General features: G+C 37.6%; 1 protein-coding gene across 1 annotated transcript in view; it reads left to right on the plus strand.

Moving 5' to 3' along the window:
- Sorcs1 (sortilin related VPS10 domain containing receptor 1) overlaps nt 1–22,753 on the plus strand; it is a gene marked incomplete at its 5' end in the record, with an annotated part of 425,698 nt that overhangs the window by 331,020 nt on the left and 71,925 nt on the right. Inside the window, 7 exon segments of the mRNA XM_059253740.1 lie at nt 7,825–7,927; nt 8,192–8,268; nt 10,285–10,376; nt 11,895–12,002; nt 13,390–13,507; nt 15,377–15,507; nt 18,301–18,414. Of these exon segments, the coding sequence (XP_059109723.1) occupies nt 7,825–7,927; nt 8,192–8,268; nt 10,285–10,376; nt 11,895–12,002; nt 13,390–13,507; nt 15,377–15,507; nt 18,301–18,414 (743 nt within the window).

The raw sequence follows: 22,753 nt of genomic DNA on the forward strand, positions 1-22,753 counted from the left end.
GCAGCATGCCCCACATGGTGAAGGGCTAGAGTTGGTGTCCAACAAGATGTTGAAGATAGTTTTGGGACTTCTGTTCAGCTGATGAAAAAGATGAGCAGAATCCAAAGAAAAGAATGGTTAGGCCTATCGATTGTGATGGTCAGAGATGAGAACATCTACCAGACTCTTGCTCCACTACAAGATTCTTGTTTCTAGCCTGAATCGCTTCTGTTTGTTTGATGTTTTGGGTGGTGGTGGTGGTGATGGGATTTTCTGTTTTGTTTTTGCGCTAAATTGTTCTCTCTGTCACTCAGCTGTATCCCTAGCCTTCCATCTCAGATTCTGATAGTACCTCCAGTTTGAGGGAAATAGAATGTTTTTCATCTCTGCTAAGGCTGTTCCCTGAGCTTTCTTTTTTTTTTCTTTTTGATTTTCAAGACAGGTTTTCCCTGTGTTAACAGTCCCAGCTGTCTTGGAACTTGCTTTGTAGACTAGCCTGGCCTCAAACTCACAGAGATCCACCTGCCTCTGCCTGCCAAGTGCTGGGATTAATGACAGGCAGCACCATTGCCAGGCTCCCTGAGCTTTCTGATAATTCAAGATAAATTACCAGTTACAGAATTAATAGTATATACATTTATCTGTAGAATTTGTGAAGTGAATGCTGATTGAATGTATTTTCTTGCAGATACTTTTCATATAATTTTGAAAGAAGTTTATGATTCAACACAGGGTTAAGAATCATTGATCTAAACATCCATTTCCTTCCTCTGTTCCTATATTCTGTTCAATTTATCTGCTTTAGTCTATAATGCCTGGGCTGGGAAAAATCTGTGACATGTAGAGAAAAACGTAGCCCAGTACTTGTTTTGCTCCTCAATGTTTTGTTGGAACACAGTCACACTTACATGGTTATTTATTGTCCATAGCCATTTTTACTTTACAAAGGTAGAATCAGTAGCCGTATGCAGTCAAAGCAAGCCTAAGATACTTATTTTATTACCACTGGAAGGAAAGTTTGCTATCCATATCCCTGTTTTAAATCATGGCTTTCTTTCGTGATCTTTCTTTATTAGATATGTTGGCAAGAAAGTATTTGTATATTAAATAATAGGACAGGATCCAAGAGAAAGATGAAAGATGGAGAGTGCTATCAAAGAGTTTTCAGCTTACTTCTCTGAGTGAGACTAGATTTATAAACAAAACATCCCTTAGTTGTATCATATTGCTCTGATGACCGTGACATACTCAGCACATCAATGGATACAGAAATAGAGGAAGAAGAGATAAATTTTCAAGCCAAGTATATTGTTAATACACATAATGTTCTATAAAACACCTCAGAAGTTATGTTTAAGATCATATAAAGGAGCTATCAGTGTGGGAAAGATCACTTAGTTTTATAGTAAGGTCTTGAGATGTGCATATATGTGTATGTATATCTGTCTAAAGCTATCTCATCTAAATGTGCATCTATTATTGATCACACTCTTCATAACTCTGGCTTTGATGTAATCTTCCCTCTGCTTCATTCTATCCCACAATTCTGGGGCACTCACTTCTCAGGTTCATTTCACATAGCAGGAGGCAGGTCAACATCTTTATCAAAAGGATTCCAGCAGCTATAGCTTGACCTTATTAGTTGTAGAGGACATTTAACTTGTCACTGTGCATCAGGAAAGCAGTCCTAAATTTCAACTCCTACTCAGACCCCATTGTTATTACTGGCAACTTACTGGGAGAAAAAATAGCCAGTTGTGATAGAACGTTCACAGATCCAGTGATTGACTAAGTAAATGTAACAGGTATTTATTGAATATCTATATTAGTCAAGGTGTGGGTCAGTACCATTAAAATAGGTCAGCTTCCTACCCAACTATTCCAGGTTGTGGAACTATGTTGTTCAAAGATTATGAAGAAGAAAGAGTTCACATCTTTCTACATTATGAACTTACTGTGTTCATGAATGTCTTGCAGTGGGATTTCCTATTATTTCTTTTAAAACACCCCATTTTCAAAACAGTTTTTTTCTTTCCATTCAGATCCTTGTTTCTTAAGTGGTTTTCATGAGTATCCAGTGATGTCAAATCTGTTTATTATCCTTTTTTTAAAAATAATTTTAACTATCTTAAATCAGCACACTTATATGCTGACTTTCTTTCCCAGCTTCCTGCACTAAATGTATACTTCAACAATATAAACACTATGATCATTTTGGACAATTCCAAAAATTTGCATCAAGAATCATACAAACTTGCCTCATGAAGAATTCAACATATATGCTGTATTTGTATGTTCTGTGTGGTGGATGTAGTCACTTTATTGAAAGAGGTGTTTGACTTTCAGATTTGATTTTAGCAAAGGCTGTGCATTTCCTGTCAGTTATACTGAGGGCTTTGCTGTAATATCCTCCTTCTGAACTCAAGTTGACTCCAGTGTTAACAAAATCAAGAGGTTCGTTGAGATTAAGGACACATGAATTACTGGGATGTAGATGTACGGGACCAAGGAGTCTTTGGACCTTCCTCCTTTATTAATCCTGTTGCTCAAAGCAGTTCAACAAAAGCTTTAAAAACTAGGAAACAGAGTAAAGAGGGGAAACTGACAAAGGAAATAGGAAAGAGAGGCCAAAATCACTTCACAAAATCATGCCAAAGGCACAAAATAGGAGAGAAAAATCTTTGAACTACAGGATACCTAGACTGAAAAAAAAAAGAAAGAAAGAAAGAAAGAAACCTTCTAAGGCTTAGGAGGCAGTGGCAGAGAGGAGATAAAAAGTGATTTTAGATTGTGAGTATGTGGAAAGTGACAGTGTCACTGAAAGCAGAGACAAGTGATTAGAAAAGAGATTTTCCAGCGGGGCTGTTACAAGCATGGAACAAGTCCCAAATTACAGCCCCAAATGGAATGTCCCTGGTAAGATGTATTCTATAGAATAAGACATCCAGAGTAATTTGGGGCTGTATTTTTAGGACTTTCAGACTGATTGCCTAGAAACTCAGCTGGGATTTCTTTCTTCAGAAGACTGTTGTACAATTAGATGTGGTATTATGGGTCTTGGTTCACCTTCCCCCAAAGCCTCAGAATCGGGCTCCTAAGAGGCAGTATGTGAGCACACCTGAGCCTGCAGCAAATACTTGGGCCTCTGGGAAAAAGCACAGGGTTTTATGGAGAGAGACCCTGACTTCTTTGTAGATTCACTTCACCTTAAAAAAAAAAAAAAAAAAAAAAAAAAAAAAAAAAACAAGAAAAAAAACCCAAAACCTGGAGCTGAGTAGAGAGCCACTGTGAAAGATTCCCAAGTCTGTAGACTCTAGGACTTCACATATTGTGCTTAACTGAAGTGGTGGTACTGGATACCCCATATTCAAACAACTCCTTTGAGGGTGTCCCTCTTCTTTGTGTTTGAATCTTTACTGAACACAAAATGGATTGTTTGCTTTAATTTAGAATAAGAAATGTACAAAATTATGTATGCTTGGGGAAGTGTTGGAGAGTGCTGCTTGGGGACTTAATGGCTGTCTTGTGCCTGTCAGAAGTTCTGACTTATATTTACAGAATACCATTCATATTAGTAGCTATAGGGATGAGTTGCCATCAGTATAAGGTATAAAGGCTATTATTACAGAAGATGTGTCTTTTAGCAACAGGTGGTTCCCCATTGTACTTGAAAGACAGAAGATAATGAACGGACCACTGAAAAACACTGTGCTAAGTATAGGAAGCAACAACAAAAAGGCAAATATGATTTGTTACTTACCTGTGAAATGTTAGTAGTGGTGCTCTCAACGTCAAAGAGCAAAATGTCCCTTAACAGAGGCTGGGAAGTTCTATAAAGGGGAAGATGTTAGTCAAAGGATGCCTATGCCTAAACAGGGGCTACAACTGAGACTCTGTCTCAGAAAACCAACCAATCAAGAAAGAAAATTAAAAAAAAAAAAAGATGTGAGGGCACAGTGTTTCAATTAGACAGAAGGACTGAATGATAATTATCTAAGATGAAGAAATAATGTTTTGATTTAGTCCTGCTGAGTATTTATGGAGGACTTAGACTGGTCAAAATACTTTTGTTGGATAAAAGAAAAGACCAGGGTAGGCAAAGAATGGTAATTTGATCTGGAAGTTCACTAATGGGCTTCAGGGTTTGGGAACTCCCTGAAATCAAACGAAACTCTGCACGTGCCTTTCTTCCCTTTGTATAGTCTTTCACGACATGTGATTCTCAAGATCCCTTGTACCTCAGAAGGATAATGTTAGAGACTAAGAAGCTAGTATCTCAGAGACACTAGGAAGATTCATGATACGTCACAGCTGATGAGTCGATTAATGACATAAAGGACAGTTTCTGACTGTGGATGCTGGTGCCATCTGTGAGTCAGCTGTCAGAAATCAGTTGGTATCAGTGTACATTCTCATGTTTGCTATGTATGGAAGGATGGGGGAAATATCAGGAAGTACTCTTGAAACGTCTCATTCTTTTTCTGTTGGAGATGATCCTGGAAAAATCAATATAGCAACTGGAGCTGTGACCATAGTGTAGGTCCTTCACACCTGTTTGACAATGATCAAAATAAAGACAGGAAGGCAAGAAGAAAAGAGGAAAAAGGAACACTAAGTGCCCTTTTCTGGTGAAAAAGTACATGAGAATTTAGAATACTCTTCCCATGTCCTCCACAAACTTGGAACAGCATGATGGTCCTTACAATATACCCTTATATTAGTTTGTCATGGAATCACTTTTGACACAGCAGGCTGGATACAAAATATTAACTAAAGCACAATCACTTGCTCGTGGTTTTCTTGAGACATTGGTGTCAGCCATATAAACTCTTTGATAAATAAAATGAAAGAAACAGAAAATAAAACAGCATAGAAAATTCTTGAAGTACCAGCTGGGGGCAATCCAGTACTGCAAATGTGAAAGAGGAGGCCAAGTCACAGAGATCATTTCTAAACCTTGCTACAACTTAAACTGGTGCCTTTTCTTCTCAAATGAATGTGTTGACCCTCTGAAAGCCAGGGCCAGAGAGCAGTTCTGGGATAGCTGATTGAAACACTCTCTTCTCCTCATTATCATGTGTTTCCATACCAAATAATCACTGGTTCAGATGCCAACTGAGGCTCACAAACTTCCAACTTTTGCAAGCAGCTGGCTTAAGACTGTGACCTGGATACTCGCCTGTATATGAATGTGGTGCTCTGTTGAGTGATTTAAATAGCCCTCCATGAAATCTCTATGTCTAGGGATAATGCCCAGGCTGTATGGCACTCCTTGGAATACTATAAAGATGATGACATCATTACTCAAATTGATTTATACTCAGGTTCATGTTCAGGAAACATGAACCTATATTCCATGTAACAACATAAAAAGCATCCTTGCTGTTTATTATAAGCCTTTATTATCCCGTTAAAATTATATGCAAGATTCCATAGGAGATGCAATGTAGAACTTGATTTGTTTTCATTTCTAGATTATCTGAGCAAGGTAAAATTGTATCATACCTGAAATAGATCATACAGGATTATTCATAGTAAAGTAAATGTTGATACATCAGGTAAAGGAAGATCTATAAGTTACAGGTGACAGGAAAGCTCCCATGGTGTGATTGCTCCATTTATCCTGTCTTAGCATGGTCTAGGTGGCTCACATCTTTATCCTTGGTTCCTGTCGTGTTCCTGACGGGCATAAAGAAGTCAAGTGTTTGGTACTTTCTCCTTCAGAGCTTTGTTCTCTCTTTCAGAGCTTTATGGACATGAAACTTTCCTTGAAAGCTTTACATGAAATTTTCATGCAAAACCAGTAATTCATTGTTCCTTAAAGGCTTCACTTTCTATGTTATTAGTGAGAATTCCACTACCATATTGTGATCTGTGATTTCATTTTGTAGTGTTTGGCTGCTTTTATTTCTGAGTTTCATTTTTACTTTGTCATTTACTCCACCCTTTATAAATTTAATCATTGCAATCCTGAAGCTCTCTGAATATTTACTGGCTGAGACTTACAGAGCAGAATAAAAGTAATAACTGAGACACACTGGTGATTCCCAAAACTCAATACAACAGTATTAGGAAGTAATCTTCCTGAGAGATGAAAGAAGTGGGGGTTCAAACACAAGCTTGTATTTTTGACAGTTCAGTATATGGACTACTTTAAACAAAATTCATATAAGAAATACTATACATTTTTTTTTTGGAAAATGTTGATACCATAATCAGAGAATTTGATGAAGGTCTCCAAGCATAGAAAAATAAATTTTGAAAATTTTCATTTAAAATTATATTACTACTGTATTTTGCCTATAAGAATAGTCAAATGAATGGAAACACATGAACTATGAACCAATGGCTGAGGGGCCCCCAACTGGATCAGGCCCTCTGAATGGGTGAGACAGTTGATTGGCTTGATCTGTTTGGGAGTCACCCAGGCAGTGAGACCGGGTCCTGTGCTCATTGCATGAGTTGGCTGTTTCAAACCTGGGGCTTATGCAGGGTCACTTGGCTCGGCCTGGGAGGAGGGGACTGGACCTGTCTGGACTGAGTCTACCAGGTAGATCTCAGTCCTCGGAGGAAGCTTTGCCCTGGAGGAGATGGGAATGGGGTGTGGGCTGGGGGGAAGGGGAGAGGGGCGGGAGGGGGGAGAACAAGGGAATCCATGGCTAATATGTAGACCTGAACTGTACTGTAAAATAAAATTTAAAAAAGTACGATTGAAAAAAAAGAATGATTTTTTATAATGAACAAAACCAAAATGGAGATAAGAGAAGGGATAAATATGATTAAAGTGTGTTGTGTGTGTGTATGAAAATGTCAGTGATGAAACTCATTAGTTTACGTAGTTAATATGCATTTAATAAAAAAGAAACAGAATCTGGTGACAACACCATGTCAATTGTTTGCAGATGTTAGGCCAGTTTCACAAATTAGACAGAATTTCCTATGCTGAGACCATGCTCTGAGGTATTAATAGCTGAGCTGCCAACTGATTTCTTGAAAGTCCTCCTAGGTCAACTCACCTCCATTTCTTAGCTTCATGTCCCAGTGTTCCTTTAGTCTTTCCTGGCTATATACTGTGATACTCAATCCATCCCCCTCTTTCTATTTGTTATTGGTATTGCTCATGTCCCAAATGTCCTCTCAAATATCTTGATCATATCACCCGAATCCATAACCTACCCATCCTTCTTCATGTTGTACTTTCTCTTAGGAGCCAGTCTTAATTCCAAACTGGTCTTTGTTTCTTCACCATCTAGAGTTTTATAATGTTTTGTTTCTATCTTTATTAGGAGGGCTAAAATACTTTCTTTACCCAGTAACCAATGGAAAGATCTCATGTCCTCTTAAAAAAATCTGTAATGGCAGAAATAACATTTTGGTCCATAATTGTTTTATGAGTTCTACCTAGTATTTTACAGTTGTTAAAATAATTATCTTACTAAATATAATTTAGGTAAATTATGGCTATAATGGAGGTGTTTTCTTTTCACCAACCTAAAAGCTGCCATATGCTTGGTTCACACTAGTCATTTGTGAACATAATAATGATGGGTTGGTGGATGGATGAGCACAATGGGTAGATGAAGATGTTCATAGATGGAAGACAGACTGGATAAGTAAATGGATGAATAGAGAGATTAGTTGTTCTGAATCTAGGCCTTTTAGTTTATTTTGTTTTGTGTTTTTATTAAAAAAAAATGAGATAGAGTATCGCTAGGCATCCCTGGAACTTACTCTGTAGACCAGGTTGACCTTGAATTTGTAGCAATGTTTCTGCCTGTAGAATCTGGGCTTTAATTGGCCATGTTGATTATGTGCATATATGACATTCAGTTCTCTTCTTCCTAGCCTTATTGTTCACTACACCTCCATCTCAAGGTCTCTGAGAATCCCTACACATCTGGGATCATTGCCAGCAGGGACACAGCCCCAAGTATTATAGTTGCTTCAGGTAAGAAGTATGCACAATTTACTTGCTATTGTACATGTGCTTATTTTAAGAAACAAGACATCTGTGGTTGGAATTTAATGAGCAAGCTAAAAATATTTTTGAAAGCCACCTAAACCATTGACCTGAAGCAAGTCTACTGAAAATCCCTGCTTAGACAGAAAGTTTGCAGTGGATATCCATCTCAGGCAGTGCAGACTGCTGATGTGATCTGTTCCTGGCTCTTTCAGAACCTTCCTCCCACTAATGGCCATGCATTCTTTCTAGGTAATATAGGGTCTGAATTGTCAGACAGCGACATCAGCATGTTTGTCTCCTCAGATGCAGGGAACACTTGGAGGCAGGTAAGAAAACACCCTTGGTCTGTTTTTTTTCTGCTCTAGTTCTAAGTCATAGTTCAATTTATTTCAAATCTAGAAACCTAAAGACAGCATTGTGCATAACCTGACATGAATAATGTATTTATTTTTCTCCTTTTAATGCAAGTTTGAAATGAACCAATGAAGATTGATGCTTTTATCCTTTGATAAAGCTATTTCTTATCAAGGGTCTATATATAAACACATCTGAAATCAAGTGGGAAAGGATTTTTATGTAAAAGAAAATGGGAACACAGAATCTATTATGTAAGAAATTTGGATCCTTCTGGGTGGATTGTACATATAAAGCTTAGTTGTCTTTATAAATTCTCCTTCCTTAAAGAGAGACAAAAATAGCCATTACCAAGGTAGTGTTCTGAGATGTTTAAATCTCACGTGTAAATGACAGAGTAATAACTATCAGACTGCATATGGTCAATAAATACAAATGGAGTCACTTCAAACCAATGCACTTAGCTTAACTGCTTCTTACCTTTCTGAATGAAAATTAGATTCTGACAGCTGATAAAACAGGCATTTAATGAAGTTTAGCTATCACAACAAGGTATGAGCCTACTGTATGACTGTTACACCTCAATAAATATGTTTTAATAAGCCTCTGGTGCTCAATTATCATACAATAGCTAGAAATATAAATTGAAATATAATGCACAGGTAATCATACTTAACAAGGAGCTCACTTTGCTTGAAATTTCATGAGAAGAGAGAGGAGAACATGATAGCCAAGTGCTCTATCTTAGCTTTAAGCCCTCAATGGTACTTTCATATTTTGAAAAAAGAGGACAGAGGAGAAATTTTTGGGGTCTGAAGGAAGATGGACAATCCTAAGGAAAATTTGGGGGAACAATGTTAGGATTCTATTTCTTTCTCCTGACACTAAACAAGGCATAGAACTCTCTCCTTATACAGGCTAAGGTCATATATTGGGCATAAGAATTAATGAGGTTGGAGAGTAGATGTGTGGGTAAGCTCCTTTCTGCACTTTGGAGGCCCCAAGTTTCGTTCCTAACACCCACATCCAGATACTTATGACCACTTGTAACTCCAGCTTCAAGTAGTTCAGTGCCCTCTTCTGGCCTCATGCATTTCTCTGTCTCTGTCTCTGTCTCTGTCTCTGTGTGTGTGTGTGTGTGTGTGTGTGTGTGTGTGAGAGAGAGAGAGAGAGAGAGAGAGAGAGAGAGAGAGAGAGAGAGAGAGAGAGAGACCTACTAAAAATAATTAAACAAGGGAGAGATTATGTCTGTAGTATAACTTCAGGTGAGTCCATCATAACATTTTAACTGAGAACCCAGAATGCATTTTATATAGAAAAATTTAGAGACTCTTTCCAGAATTTCTCCATTTGATTCATTTCTCCACATCTTGTAAAAGACTCAATTTTAAATGTGACCAAAGTTAAGGATTTTATCTTAATTAGAACTGTTTGTCACTTGGAAGGATATCCATGAGTCAAATGAGAAAACATCTCTGTGATCAAGTGTAGGAATTTGGAGATAATTAGAAAATTATATCTGAAGAGGGCAATGCAGTGCAGTGAGCCTCACTTTTACCCATTGTTATATGTGCATTCTCAGTCTACAAATCGTAGTATATGAGTGAGACTATTGTACTAAACTGTCTCCAAGTTTCCTTCTATTTATATATGTACACTATTTACAATTTCCTAGTGTTCTAACATCATCTTCAGAAATAGGAATTGATAAGTACTGCCACAAATATAAGAGGATAAAAAGATGAATATATGCTGTTCATGCTTAAAATTTATTTTATAGAACTATAAGACTATTTTATATAGTATCAGTGGTAGATGTAGTCCATATTAAGAAGCATTGTTTTATGGATTACATTTTCTCAAAGATTTAGGGAAACCCATTTCTATGAGAGATTTTAATCTTCCTACATAGACTGATTCTCTGTACCTGGGACACCAGATGCAGATGTAATGTAGTTGTGTGCCTGTGTGTTGTTTTTCTCATCCAGATCTTTGAAGAAGAGCACAGTATTTTGTACCTAGATCAAGGTGGAGTTCTGGTTGCTATGAAACACACGTCTCTCCCAATTCGACACCTTTGGTAAGGGTACTTCTGACTTAGGAAAATGCATATGGCCGTTTTTCTGGGCCAGCCTTTGAATCAGCCTTCACACTATTACTGTGTTTATTCTAACTACCATCATCTACTACCACATTATTTTATGTTTGTTCTGTTGAAATAAGATTGTGGCCTATGTTTTTGGAAAGGGGAAGTTGGGGAGCAAACAGAAGGATAGGCAGGTGTTTTTTCTTCTAAGAGAACAACTGCATTAAGGTTTTCAAATGTGACAATGCCTGCATCAGTTCCTTAGTTCCTCAGTGCCATCACCTGAACAGCCTCATTCACACTCTCTCATAATCTCTGAGCAGCAGGCATTATTTGCAATCACTCACCCTAACAACATCTCATGAAGTTTAGTATCTACACAGCTTTGTGCATCCCACACAGAGACTTGCAGTTCATGACTATTCTGCTCTTATCCTGTTCCACCTGTATGACTTCCTTAGTTTCCTATGAGGTGACAGTCCTCAAATCTACTTGTGTCTTGTACTGATGAATGTGCAAGGCCTAATGTCTGCAGGGGTTTCCAACAGGCTTCTTCATCCGTATTTAGAAGTGTTCCACTGCTTAATGAGCTTGTGCAAGTCAAAAACATGATTTTCCTTCCATCTTTGATTATATTAATGACTCTAGGAGAAAACTGCAGAAGACTAACAAAGGTTGATTGGAGGAAAGGCATCCACAGAGAAAGACAAGAGTGAAACACACCCTCCTGTTCAGTTGTCTCAGTCAGTGCTCAGGCTGCTGTTACCAAATAGCAAGTTAACTCATGAACATCAGAAATTGATTTCTCATAGTTTTGTGAACTAGAAGTATAAGACAAAAGTGCTGGCCAAGTCCATTTCTTCTGAACAATACACTTTCACTTTCAGATTCCTAAATAGTGCCTGTTTCCACATAGCAAAAAGGACAGGGTAGTCCAAGCCTTTTTCTATAAGACAACAGGTCCATTGCTGAGGACTCTACCCTTTGGATCTCACTTTTACCCAAGTATCTATTTCCTAATATCATTAGTGATTTAATTTTCAGCACATGTATTTTGAAGAGAACATAGGCATTTATGTTATAACAAACCAGCAGAAATGCAGACTTCTCTTGCTCTAATCAGCCCATTTTTCCATATGCATTCATTCAGTGAGGTCAGCAAGGATGCATGTAATGTAAGTGGGACTTGCTTATGAGTTGATCACTTAGAGATAGATTTGTTTGATTTTGTCAAACTTGCAAAGCTTTCTATGCCCAGCACCACCAACAGGACATTGCAGATTTGGAGACAGTCCCATGAGGTGTCAGAACTTATAAAATTTCTAAATTATTTCCTGATATTAGATTATTCCCATTTCATTTGACTCTCCCTTATTTATACCCCAACACATCTTTTCATAGTAGCTTGAATGTCTCTATTTCTGCCTTTTGATATAATTAAGTATATCTATTTGTAATGAAGTCTCAATTTGTTATTGAGATGTGAATACTGTTAAACTGTTCTGCCATTAGGTTGAGTTTTGATGAAGGGAGATCTTGGAGCAAATACAGTTTCACATCCATTCCACTTTTTGTGGATGGAGTTCTGGGGGAGCCTGGAGAAGAGACACTGATCATGACGTAAGTGGTATGGTGTAATCTCATCTTACTATCACCTAGAGAGGTCTTTTGCAGCTGAGCCTGTTGGAGTTGTTACTATTACTTTGGAAGTTGTTAGCAATGTTAGTACATCATACTTCAACAACCTCCAGCAAAGAAGAAAAAGAATGAGAAGCATTTTTGAAGATGCAGGCTGAGGGATGGTAGGGAAAGGCTGTGATCTTTTCTTTCTGTACTTAACCAGTTTAGGTAAATTAATAAGAACTTTCTTAATAGAAAATAAAGCTATGCATTTTAAAAGTGTAATAATGCTGTGCAACCTGGATTTGTAGAAAATTCTAGACATTTAACACCATGGCATTTCATTTATCCCTGACTGTTTGTGTTACATAATTGTGAGGTGTATTAAGGAAACCATGAGAGCAACTGGCTTTGAAAAATTGAATTTGTTTCATTCCTGTCTGAGAAAGTAATAATCATTCATTCATGAAAGACTTGATTAATGACTTAACTGACTACCGGTTTCAAAACTTGAACTTTGAATTTGAAATATGAAACTGTGATATTCCCTGCTCTTAGAAAATTGGCCATGGAAAACCTGGAAAGATAGATAATTCCAAAGTAATTTAACCAGAAATCAGTAAAAATGTCAAACTCAAAGTGAAAAAATGATATACATTTAAGCCTCCTCACTTTTTAAAATTGAGAAAAGACAAGAAAAATCTATTATGCTCAGTAGCCACACTTTCAGTTTTGTACATGGCAAACACAGCTAGACTAGAAGTTTATTGAGTAGCTCACTTTTATTCAACCTTTAGGTTTTCACAATATTGTTTTGCACACAGAAAAGGTGGTCTGAAAGGCTACTTTGTAGCCTTTGTCTACATTATGTCTAGTGACTAAATCCTATACTAACTGAATTCCTGCATGAGATCAGGATTTATAAGGTAAGAGTGGTTGTAATTACTTGGTCTTATTGTCCACTTTCTGTAGGGCCTGATGAGAAGGCAAAAGAATATGAAAGCCATTGGACCAGATATATTAACAAAAGAATCTAGAAGTTTATGTTGGACCACCTAAAATACAATATTTGTGGTTGTTTCTTCAGTCACTTTCTAAACCATTCTTGTGGCTTAGAATCAAGTATTTTGGGAACTGGCTTTCCTAGTTGCTAGTGATATGACTGTCATGTCTGCATTGAGAAAAATCTTTGAGCCCCAATTTATCCATGTGCAAAGTGAAGTCAGTGATAGTCTCCTCTTCATAAATGTGCTCGACAGGAGATGTGATCCGAGTAATGTGGCTAGCAGTATGCCATCTTCACAGCAGACAATTTAATACAAACTTTTGTTATACTGTTTGTTGTCTTTATGGTTGTGACCCTTATCTATCACTGTAAACCCTGTAGAGTATTTGGACACTTCAGCCACCGCTCCAAATGGCAGCTGGTCAAAGTGGATTACAAGTCCATTTTTGATAGACGCTGTGCTGAAGAAGACTACAGACCCTGGCAGTTACACAGCCAGGTAAGAGAGAGATGAGCCTGAACCCTGGGAAGGAAGCAGGGAAGGTGTGGAAAAACAACTACTCCTTACGGCTTAGGAATTGGAGTTCTCAAGTCCACAATGTCCATTTTATTCTTCCATGTTTTATGTCTCACAGAATAATCTAACTCAACATTTATATCCTGTTGTGAAGTTGCTTCTGTTTTTTTATGCTAAGATATAATGATATAAAAATTCAAATGTGCTTAGCTTAGATTTACACCTCAAAATGAAATATCAACTCAGCACTGAGATGCAAATGTAATTTGAGCATATCATAGGGTTGCATAATAGACACAGAATGAGGGACGGCTCCTCAATTTCAGTGAGCAATGCAGACAGAACTAAGGCATAAAATAGTCAACCAATGCTGGGTGAGTGATGCCAAAGAAGTCCTTCCACATCTTTGTGATTCCTTAGGGGTATATAGTGGCTCTTGCCTCCTCCAAGATACTCACAGCATAAGAATGTGAAATTGCTACTAGGAAACTGTCCTACATCATCCCTCTCAGTTATTCATCTCAGATCAAAATCCTTGGATGAGAGTTTCTCTTTTTGATTTCCCAAGATAGACATCAATCTGCAGGCTATTCAAAGTATATGGTAGAAATACCTGCTAAGAAGTCATGCCAATATTCAGGAAGTGAAACACCTTATACTCCATACAGTGAGTAATGTATTTACTCATGATGTGAAATGGAGTCAGTTAAAGTAAGTTTCCTCAGTAAGGACAGAGGATAATACATTTTAAAAATTCTGCCTGGATTTTTCAGAAACACAAAGGTGCTATATTTGATAGTGGATGCAGCATTAACAAGGAGCACACACTCTATTTAGAGGCAAACCAATGGAATTTTCACCCAATTGCTGCTGTTTTTCTCTTTGGAATGCATACACATTGTGATACTTCCAGCTTTTATTTGTTTATTGGAAAAAGACTGAACTTGGCTTTCTTACTTGTCTGGTAGATGGTCATACAATTAGTGATAAAAAAGGCCCTCTGAGTGGGTGAGACAGTTGATTGGCCTGATCTGTTTGGGAGGCATCCAGGCAGTGGCACTGGGTCCTGTGCTCATTGCATGAGTCGGCTGTTTGAAACCTGGGGCCTATGCAGGGTCCCTTGGCTCGGCCTGGGAGGAGGGGACTGGACCTACCTGGACTGAGTCCACCAGGTTGATCTCACTCTGTGGGGAAGGCTTTGCCCTGGAGGAGATTGGAATGGGGGGCGGGCTGGGGGGAAGGTGAGGGGGGGCGGGAGGGGGGAGAACAAGGGAATCTGTGCCTGTATGTAGAACTTAATTGTATTGCAAAATAAAAATTAAAAAAAAAGAATATATTGTATGAAAAATCTATTTTCAATAAAAAGGACAAATAAATTTATGAAGTGAAAAAAAAAGTTATGGAGAAAAAATAACAAATTGAGATAAAATGGGTATTTATATTTCTTAACAATTTTTTTTATGGGCTCATAAATGACCAAATTTATAAGTATTTTGTTATAGGAAAACTGAACTTAATCATTATAGGTTAGCAGTCAATTTATTAGTTACAGACTACCTTACATTCTCGTGTACCCTTCATTGCACTAAGCCTAACACTTTGCAAAAAAAAAAAGTTTACTGAATATATAAGATATTATGGCTATCATTAGAAAAATCTTCATTGATTATTGGAGCTGTCTTTGTGTTCATACTTCATAATAGACATCAAAAGGAAAATACCAATATCAGAAATTGGACTCCAAAACATCTTTCTTATATTAAAGTTTGTGAACATCTCTCCAAACCACATTGTTATGCAATAGGAGAAGTCTATGTGCTCCAATTTTGCGTCATATTTCTCTCCTTACAGGGTGAAGCATGCATCATGGGAGCCAAAAGGATATATAAGAAGCGAAAATCTGAGCGAAAGTGTATGCAAGGAAAATATGCAGGAGCGATGGAGTCTGAGCCTTGTGTTTGTACAGAGGCGGATTTTGACTGGTGAGCTTCCATAACAATTTCAGAAGGCTGTTCAGTAGTATGACATCCGTGAAGCCTCAATAAAAGCTTAGATTTGAGAAAGTGATAATATACCTAGGGTTAAGTGGTAGATTTCATGTTTTTAATAAAATTCTTTCTTGGCAGCATCATGGTATTTATTAGTTATGTGGTTGTATGTTTTAAAAAACCAGCAGTTTTGTGTTTAGGTTTTAAGAGGCCTTACAAGATGGTTGGCAATTATCTTCATATTGATGATATGTTCTCAGAATGAAAAAGGAGAGGTCAGCTCTATCTCGAGCTGCTTTAGATAGCTACATGGGAAATAGTAATTGGAGTTCTCAGGGGCAAATACATTTATGTGCTACATAAAATCTTCCTAGAATATAGCATCCTTGGTAGGCATAATAACCTCAAAAGATATAAATTCTCTGTCCCTGAAAGTTTTCAATCTGTGGTGGTCAACTAACACCAGCTTATAAGAGCTTAAGAGAGTGACATTTATAAACTCAGTGCAAGAGTGGACTGATTTGACCCTGTAATCTGAGTGGTTATAGAGCTAAATTTAGACTGGAGAAACAGACTCTGGAAGGTATCAACTAAAGAGAACTGTAGCGTTCTTCCAAGACATTAGCTAAGCACAAATCTATATTGTAGAGCTAACAATTCTCTTGACTTATTCTTAGTCAGTGTTTAATGTTCAGGTGAAATTGAAAAATTATTGATGAAGACTAATAATCACATTTTCTGTTGCTCTTTCCTCTTACATTTTTCTTATCTATCACAGAATATATACTAGAAGAAGCAATATATATTTATATAAATGCTAAACACTCAAAACTTGAACCATATATAAATTATTCATTCTTATCATTTTTTAGTTGTATACCTATAACAGCTCATTTATGTATAGTCATCAAAATATGAGTGATTTATATGAGACAGTGTCTACACATGTATCTCACATCACAGAAAAGTTAGTTTTCTCTAATGGCAGACCACTAGAAATGTTCCCTGAATTAGTGTTGCCAAGAAAGTCTGCCAGTTGTTAAACCAATAACCCACCATTGCTTTCTCTTTTGGTGAACAAGGAAAACCAAGAAACGGCACTGTAGCTCTTTGCACTTAGCCCAAGGGCATCAGAGCTCATCAACAGTGGAACTCATGGGAGTTCTAGAGGGGCTTCCCCAATCTGGACTTCTGTCAATGCTCCGTAACTGCAACAGCAAAAGTTCTTTATCTCTGCCCTGCCCTTGGGACTGACACTCAGGAAGATACTCACAAGAATACCTACCTTGAGATTTTAAGTCATCCATCACATTCATCTTTCTGAAGCCTAGCCAATTCTTGATCATCTATTATATTGAAGGAGAATTTGCAAAGGAAGTCAGCATAGTACATCACTGGAAGAGCTATGGCACTGTGAAGTAGCCATTCTTCAAAAAGAGCAAAATTTTCTTCTGATGAAAAATCTAGGCAGGGCAGTGGTGGCACACACCTTTAATGCCAGCAATTGGGAGGCAGAGGCAGGTGGATCTCTATAAGTTTGAGGCCAGCCTGGTCTACAGAGTGAGTTCCATGTCCATCTTGTTCAGATCCTTGAATTCAATGGTGACTGGAGTCTGTTACCAATTCCTCAGGTTGAACAGTGCTCTGAAGAGTAGAACATGAGTCTTACATAGTACTACTGTAAGGTTTACTGCTCAAATGGAAGTTTTGTGACTGCATGGTGTCTGAAAATATTAAAGAAGGCTCACCATGCCCTTGTTGGGTTTCTGTTAGTAGCTGGATTTTCTACAAATCTTATCTGACAGTAATCTAATGAAAGATACTGTCATTGGATGCTCCTTGTCATTCTCCAGCTTCTGTAAGATATTTCCCTGGGGGGAACACTGGGTGTTCTAGAAGAGGCTCTTCTGTAGTCTTCTTATTCATGCTGTGTTGAACCAGGCCTTAATCCAGAGGGTCTGTACAGAATTCTCAGTTCCAGCTGCCTAATGACAGGCCCCTGAGGCTGAGCCCATTTCTCCCTCCATGCACACCATGTGCCAGTATCTCACCTCTATTACAAAGATGGGCCAATTCATACTAATGCTTGCCCATTGCTGCCTGTGATTTGTCTGTGCATGTGGAGGTACAATTTGTTGTCCTTTTCTATGCCCAGTTTCATCTTCCAGATGCCAAGAATATTAGAAGCCCTTGGAAACAAGAATGAATAGAGGCTGAGAGAAAATTCTTTTGAGCATTTTTAATGCAGAAGCAAGATTTTAGGCAGTTAGTACCAACTGGCACTGCTAACTGTGGAGGACAAAACTTTTCCTTGGGGAAGTGCTTGAGATATTCCTGAAGGGCATTTTCTTTTTGGCTGTAACTCTGAAGCATATGGCTTGTACACAGAGAAACCTGGCTGTGCTCTGCTTGTTACAACCAGATGTTTTGGAAGAACATCCCAAAGACATCACTGGTAATGGGGACTGTGCCACATGTGGCTGTGTTAACCTCTACAATGATGTTTTCAAGCTTCTGACACTGTCAGGTTCCTAATTACTGGTCCTAATTACATGAGAACTAATCATTCCTATATCTTAAAGGCATTTAAGTGGGAATATTGGTTCTATGAATTTTTTTCTTGAGTAATGGATAAAGTCTAGAAAAAATGTTTAGTTTTTAGACAACATTGGTTTAGGAAATGCTCATTTTATTGAGTGATTAGAAGTTGGTTATGGTCTAAAATGAAATAGTTCTGAGTAAGTTTGCCTCTGACAAAAAGTTTTATCTTGGGTATTTCCCTAACAGTGACTATGGCTATGAGAGACATAGTAATGGGCAATGCCTGCCAGCTTTTTGGTTCAACCCATCCTCACTATCAAAAGACTGCAGCGTGGGACAGAGCTACCTCAACAGCACTGGGTGAGTTTCTGTGGTAGTGGCCTTCAGGGGCCAACCTCTTATGTTAATGAGCAAGTATTATACGACATATTTCCTTCTAATCAAAGACCAGACTTGTTTTCCCATAACACAATACATTTCTTGATAGAATATTGTTTCTTGTCACTGTATTGCTGCCATTAAATGTTTGGCGTGCATGTGTGTTTGTGTGACATGTATGTGTGTAGGTGCAGGTTATAGGGATACATGCTTTTGGAGGCCAGGAGTTGAACTCATGTGTCTTCCTCAATTGCTTCTCACTGAATTTTTTGAAATAGTATATCTCACTGAATATAGAACTCACCAAGTCAGCTATACTGGTTGGCAAATGAGATTCAGGGATTTGTCTGCCTCCACCCTAGCATAGCTGGGCTTAAAGAGATGTGTCACCATGCTTAGCTTTTCTTATACGTGCTGGGAATTTGAACTCTGGTATTTCCTCATGCTTGTGTAGCATGCTATTTAAGATTTTTGGTTCTCATATTTAATTTCAAAAGAAATATGCAGATATGTTTTCTATATTTACAAATCCAGTTTAGTTCATCACCTCAATCCTGGTCCCATTTCCCATGCAGCTGTGACCTGTATATTATGTAGGTTTCCAAACACTTCTTTGCATTTTTCTGTGATTAATTGCTTCAAAAAATACATAAATCCAACTTGGAATGTTGTTGTCTTATGATTTGCTATTAGGTATGATGTTCTTTAATTTTCCTTTTTCATTCAAAAGTGTATCTTAAGCATCTTTCCAAATCTGAATAGATTAGGATGCTTTCATCCCTTTTTTATTATATCCTACTAAATACTAATGGATTATTTAATTATTTTTTTCATGAACATTTGGGCTATTCTGTTTTTTGTTTTTGTTTTTGTTTTTTCTGCCACTATAAACAAAGTTACAATTAACAGTCTCTACCACATTCCTTATTATTCAAAACACTCCAAGATAATTAAGGTTTCTTTGTTAATTGGAAGTATTTCTTCTGACTTGCAGAGCAAATTACACTCAGCCAGTTGGTTTCTTCTTAGGCTCACATAAATGGCACTGCCCTGTTTCTCCCACAAAGATGAAAAAGTAGGTCCTGCTCACATGCTGCCCAGGAGTCCCACAGACAGAGATTTGTGGCAATCTACTATCATCCTCTTGAAAATCCAATGTCAGTGAATTCTGCCAAGGCAAACTGCAAGGAAGGGGAATTATGATTCTTTTCCAAGTTGAACAGTTGAGAAAGGTCAATTCAGATTAAATAAATAATAAGACTGACCCTGGTGGCAAGATCCACATGAGTTATTTTCTGGAGAATAATGTCACACCATTGTTTGGAAGCATTTTAGAATTAAGTAAGAAGTTGACACTAACTCCCTCCAATACTACCTTTAACACCTCTCCTCAGGCCTAGTCAGTGTGCAGCCTGGGAATAGCAGGATGAAATGCAGAAGACTCCAGACCATAAGATTAGCCTGACAGAGCAGGCTGACCTACCTGTTTCTTCCTAGATAATTAATGGCTTTACCCTTTGTCTGGCTGCAGAGCATAGAGTGCAGACATACACTCGGAACATGAGCTTAGTGAGGTCTTCTAGTTAAAGGTTAATCACAGCTAAGGCTAATGAGCAAATCTCTGAGCACCCCACCTCTGAGAACACACTCAGAAGCATGAAGTGAAGCCTGCGCTCCTTATTTATTTATTTATTTATTTATTTATTTATTTATTTATTTATTTATTTATTTATTTATAAATGGTTTTCTATATAAATAGTCAGTCTGCTTTTAGAATAAGCTCTTTAGTCTGTGTACAGAACAATGTTCCAAGGTTCACTCAATTCCCCAGGATGGAAAATTTCAGCATAGTATATTATGCCCACTAAAAATGTTATTTTGAGGCGATACCAACTTTTTTTTAAAAAAGTCAACTTGACTATACAGAGGTGACTGGCTTCACATTTTTTTTTTAAAGCTGATAGCCAGGATATAGAAGAGATGGTTGTAATGTGAAGTAAATAAGTGAAACTGAACCTAGGTGTCCTCCATCTTTGTGGTTTGGTCCAGTGATGTCAGGATTTCTAATGTCCACACATAGAGCAGCCCATCAGCAACTCTCGGCTGTGTTTCCCACTGTTGTCTCCCTGTATCTTTCTTCTTTTGTTCTTACAACTTCCACACATTATCATAGCCAGAATTCAAGCAATGAGGCAGAAACAGACTCTCTGCCTGAAATGCACTGAGAGTTAAATATGATCAAGAGGTTTGATTTAGTTCAAAGGAGGGGTGTCTTGCTATTTGTGGTGATCTTTAGCATACATACGGTTTGTTTCTGTGTGCCGCGGTTTCTTAACCCATGGGAATTTCCTTTTTACGTTGTGATTAAATGCAGTGCTGTACAGAGAACATATAGCCTAAAACCCTGGAGATAGTCATGACAAAATACAGATCACACCTATAGCTACCAGTTAATCATTTCTCTAGACTAGAGGATTAAAAGAGGAAGAAAAAAACTTTTATTTATTGTGAATGTTTAGTCTAGACATGCATGATCCTTAATGGCCACTATAGTGTTTGTGTCAGTGACATATTTAGTCTACATTGCAGTTTCTCATCTGCTAAACCAGAAATAGGGATCTCCAAAGGCCAATAAAGTCATGTGATTAGGAAGTAATGTGCCACCACACTGTCATAAAGTCACCTGATTAGGACATGATGTACCACTCACAGTAAACCAGAAGCGGCACCACACAGAGCAGATAACTAGCTTGCTTGATTATTGAAAAGGTTCTTTTGTCTCAAATAAAATGAAATCCACACTCATCGGTTTCTTTTACATAAATAATCAGATAGCCCTAAAGCCTCCTCTGACCTTTTTTATTTTCCCTCCAGCAAAGTTTCTATGTATCTCACATTGTGAATGCACAAGCTTATTTGGTTATAAATATCGTGTTTATACTCTTTGGAACCAGGAAGCATATTGAAAATTTAAGTTGCTAAATTTACTAAGACATTGCTTATTTCATGTTACAGTGGAGATGGGATTGTTTTTTTTCTAAGCTAGGCAACTTTCTTAAGGGACAGATTTCTTCTTGATATTAAGTTGGAGATATTTCAAACTGTGTTCAAAATAATGTGTATAGAATCTCTGTCTATGGAGCTTTCTTTTATAGGAGCCATTAATCCCTCATGGAATAATATTCAAACAGTGTTGCTCATGGTTAGTTGCTTAATGTGTAATAGGGTTGTTTACTCAAGAAAATAACTTAAAAAATCATGTAAGTGAAGTATCTACATAAAAAATATTTAATAGGTCCATAAATAAAACACCACATATACATTTAAGTAAAAGAATCACTTTCATATCATTACAGTATACTGAGATATTTTTAAAGTATTGTGTTTATAAATATAATCCTCTCTCCACCAGCCATAGACACAGACCTTGGGTAATGTGCTATTCCCATGAAATTTCTATTTCTAGTCTAATTGTGGGGAAATTCCGGGTATCCCAACTGACTATTCCAGGTGACCTGTGGGGATCCTGATGTTCTGTCTGATCTACACTCTGTAAGATTTGCCAGTGTGCATCAAGGAGAATAATTAGCCTTAAAAGTAGTGCATGCATTGAAAGTCCATGGAAAGGAAATCACTTGCATTATTTATAGAATAATCCCTGCAGGAGCCTGTGTAGCTGTTTCCTAGCCAAGACTCCTGTAGACTCACAGTGAATACAAAATAATTGTTACATGCTATGAAGTTGTCTCTTGAATGAAGTGTTTCATCTTTTCATGGGATGGCATAGTAGTTGGGAAATGCATAAGAGGCATATTACCATTATGGAGACCCACTTTTTCATGTGACTGCTCCTATCCACACCAATAACCCTGGAATAGCAGATTCCCTTATAACACTGTGGCTTTGCTACTTTATTGTGTGACCTTGGGCAAGCTCCATAATCTATCTCTCCTTTTCCTGTTATGAAAAAAAAGGTACCATAGCTGATATTTTGAGAAGCTTTCATCACTGGCATTTCATTAACTGAGATGATTCAAAAGTAAAATTTGGTTTGCTTATGCTCAAGAGGAAGGAAAACATTATCAGAGTTAGTTGGACAAATTGACTCAGATGGTGGATTTGGGGAGTCCCACTCAAGACTATTTCCAGAAAGTCATTTAGTTAAGTGTGTCCATAAAAAACTCTTTCATCAAACCTTTCTTCAAAATTAAGCTGAATTCTGTTTACTTTCCAAATTGAGCTGTGCTTCTGTACTATTTAATACAAATAAAACTAACTGTTCACCTAGACCTGACTGGCTCATATCAAGCCCTCAATTCCT

This window comes from Peromyscus eremicus, chromosome 1 (assembly GCF_949786415.1).
Source record: "Peromyscus eremicus chromosome 1, PerEre_H2_v1, whole genome shotgun sequence".
Lineage (NCBI taxonomy): Eukaryota > Metazoa > Chordata > Mammalia > Rodentia > Cricetidae > Peromyscus > Peromyscus eremicus.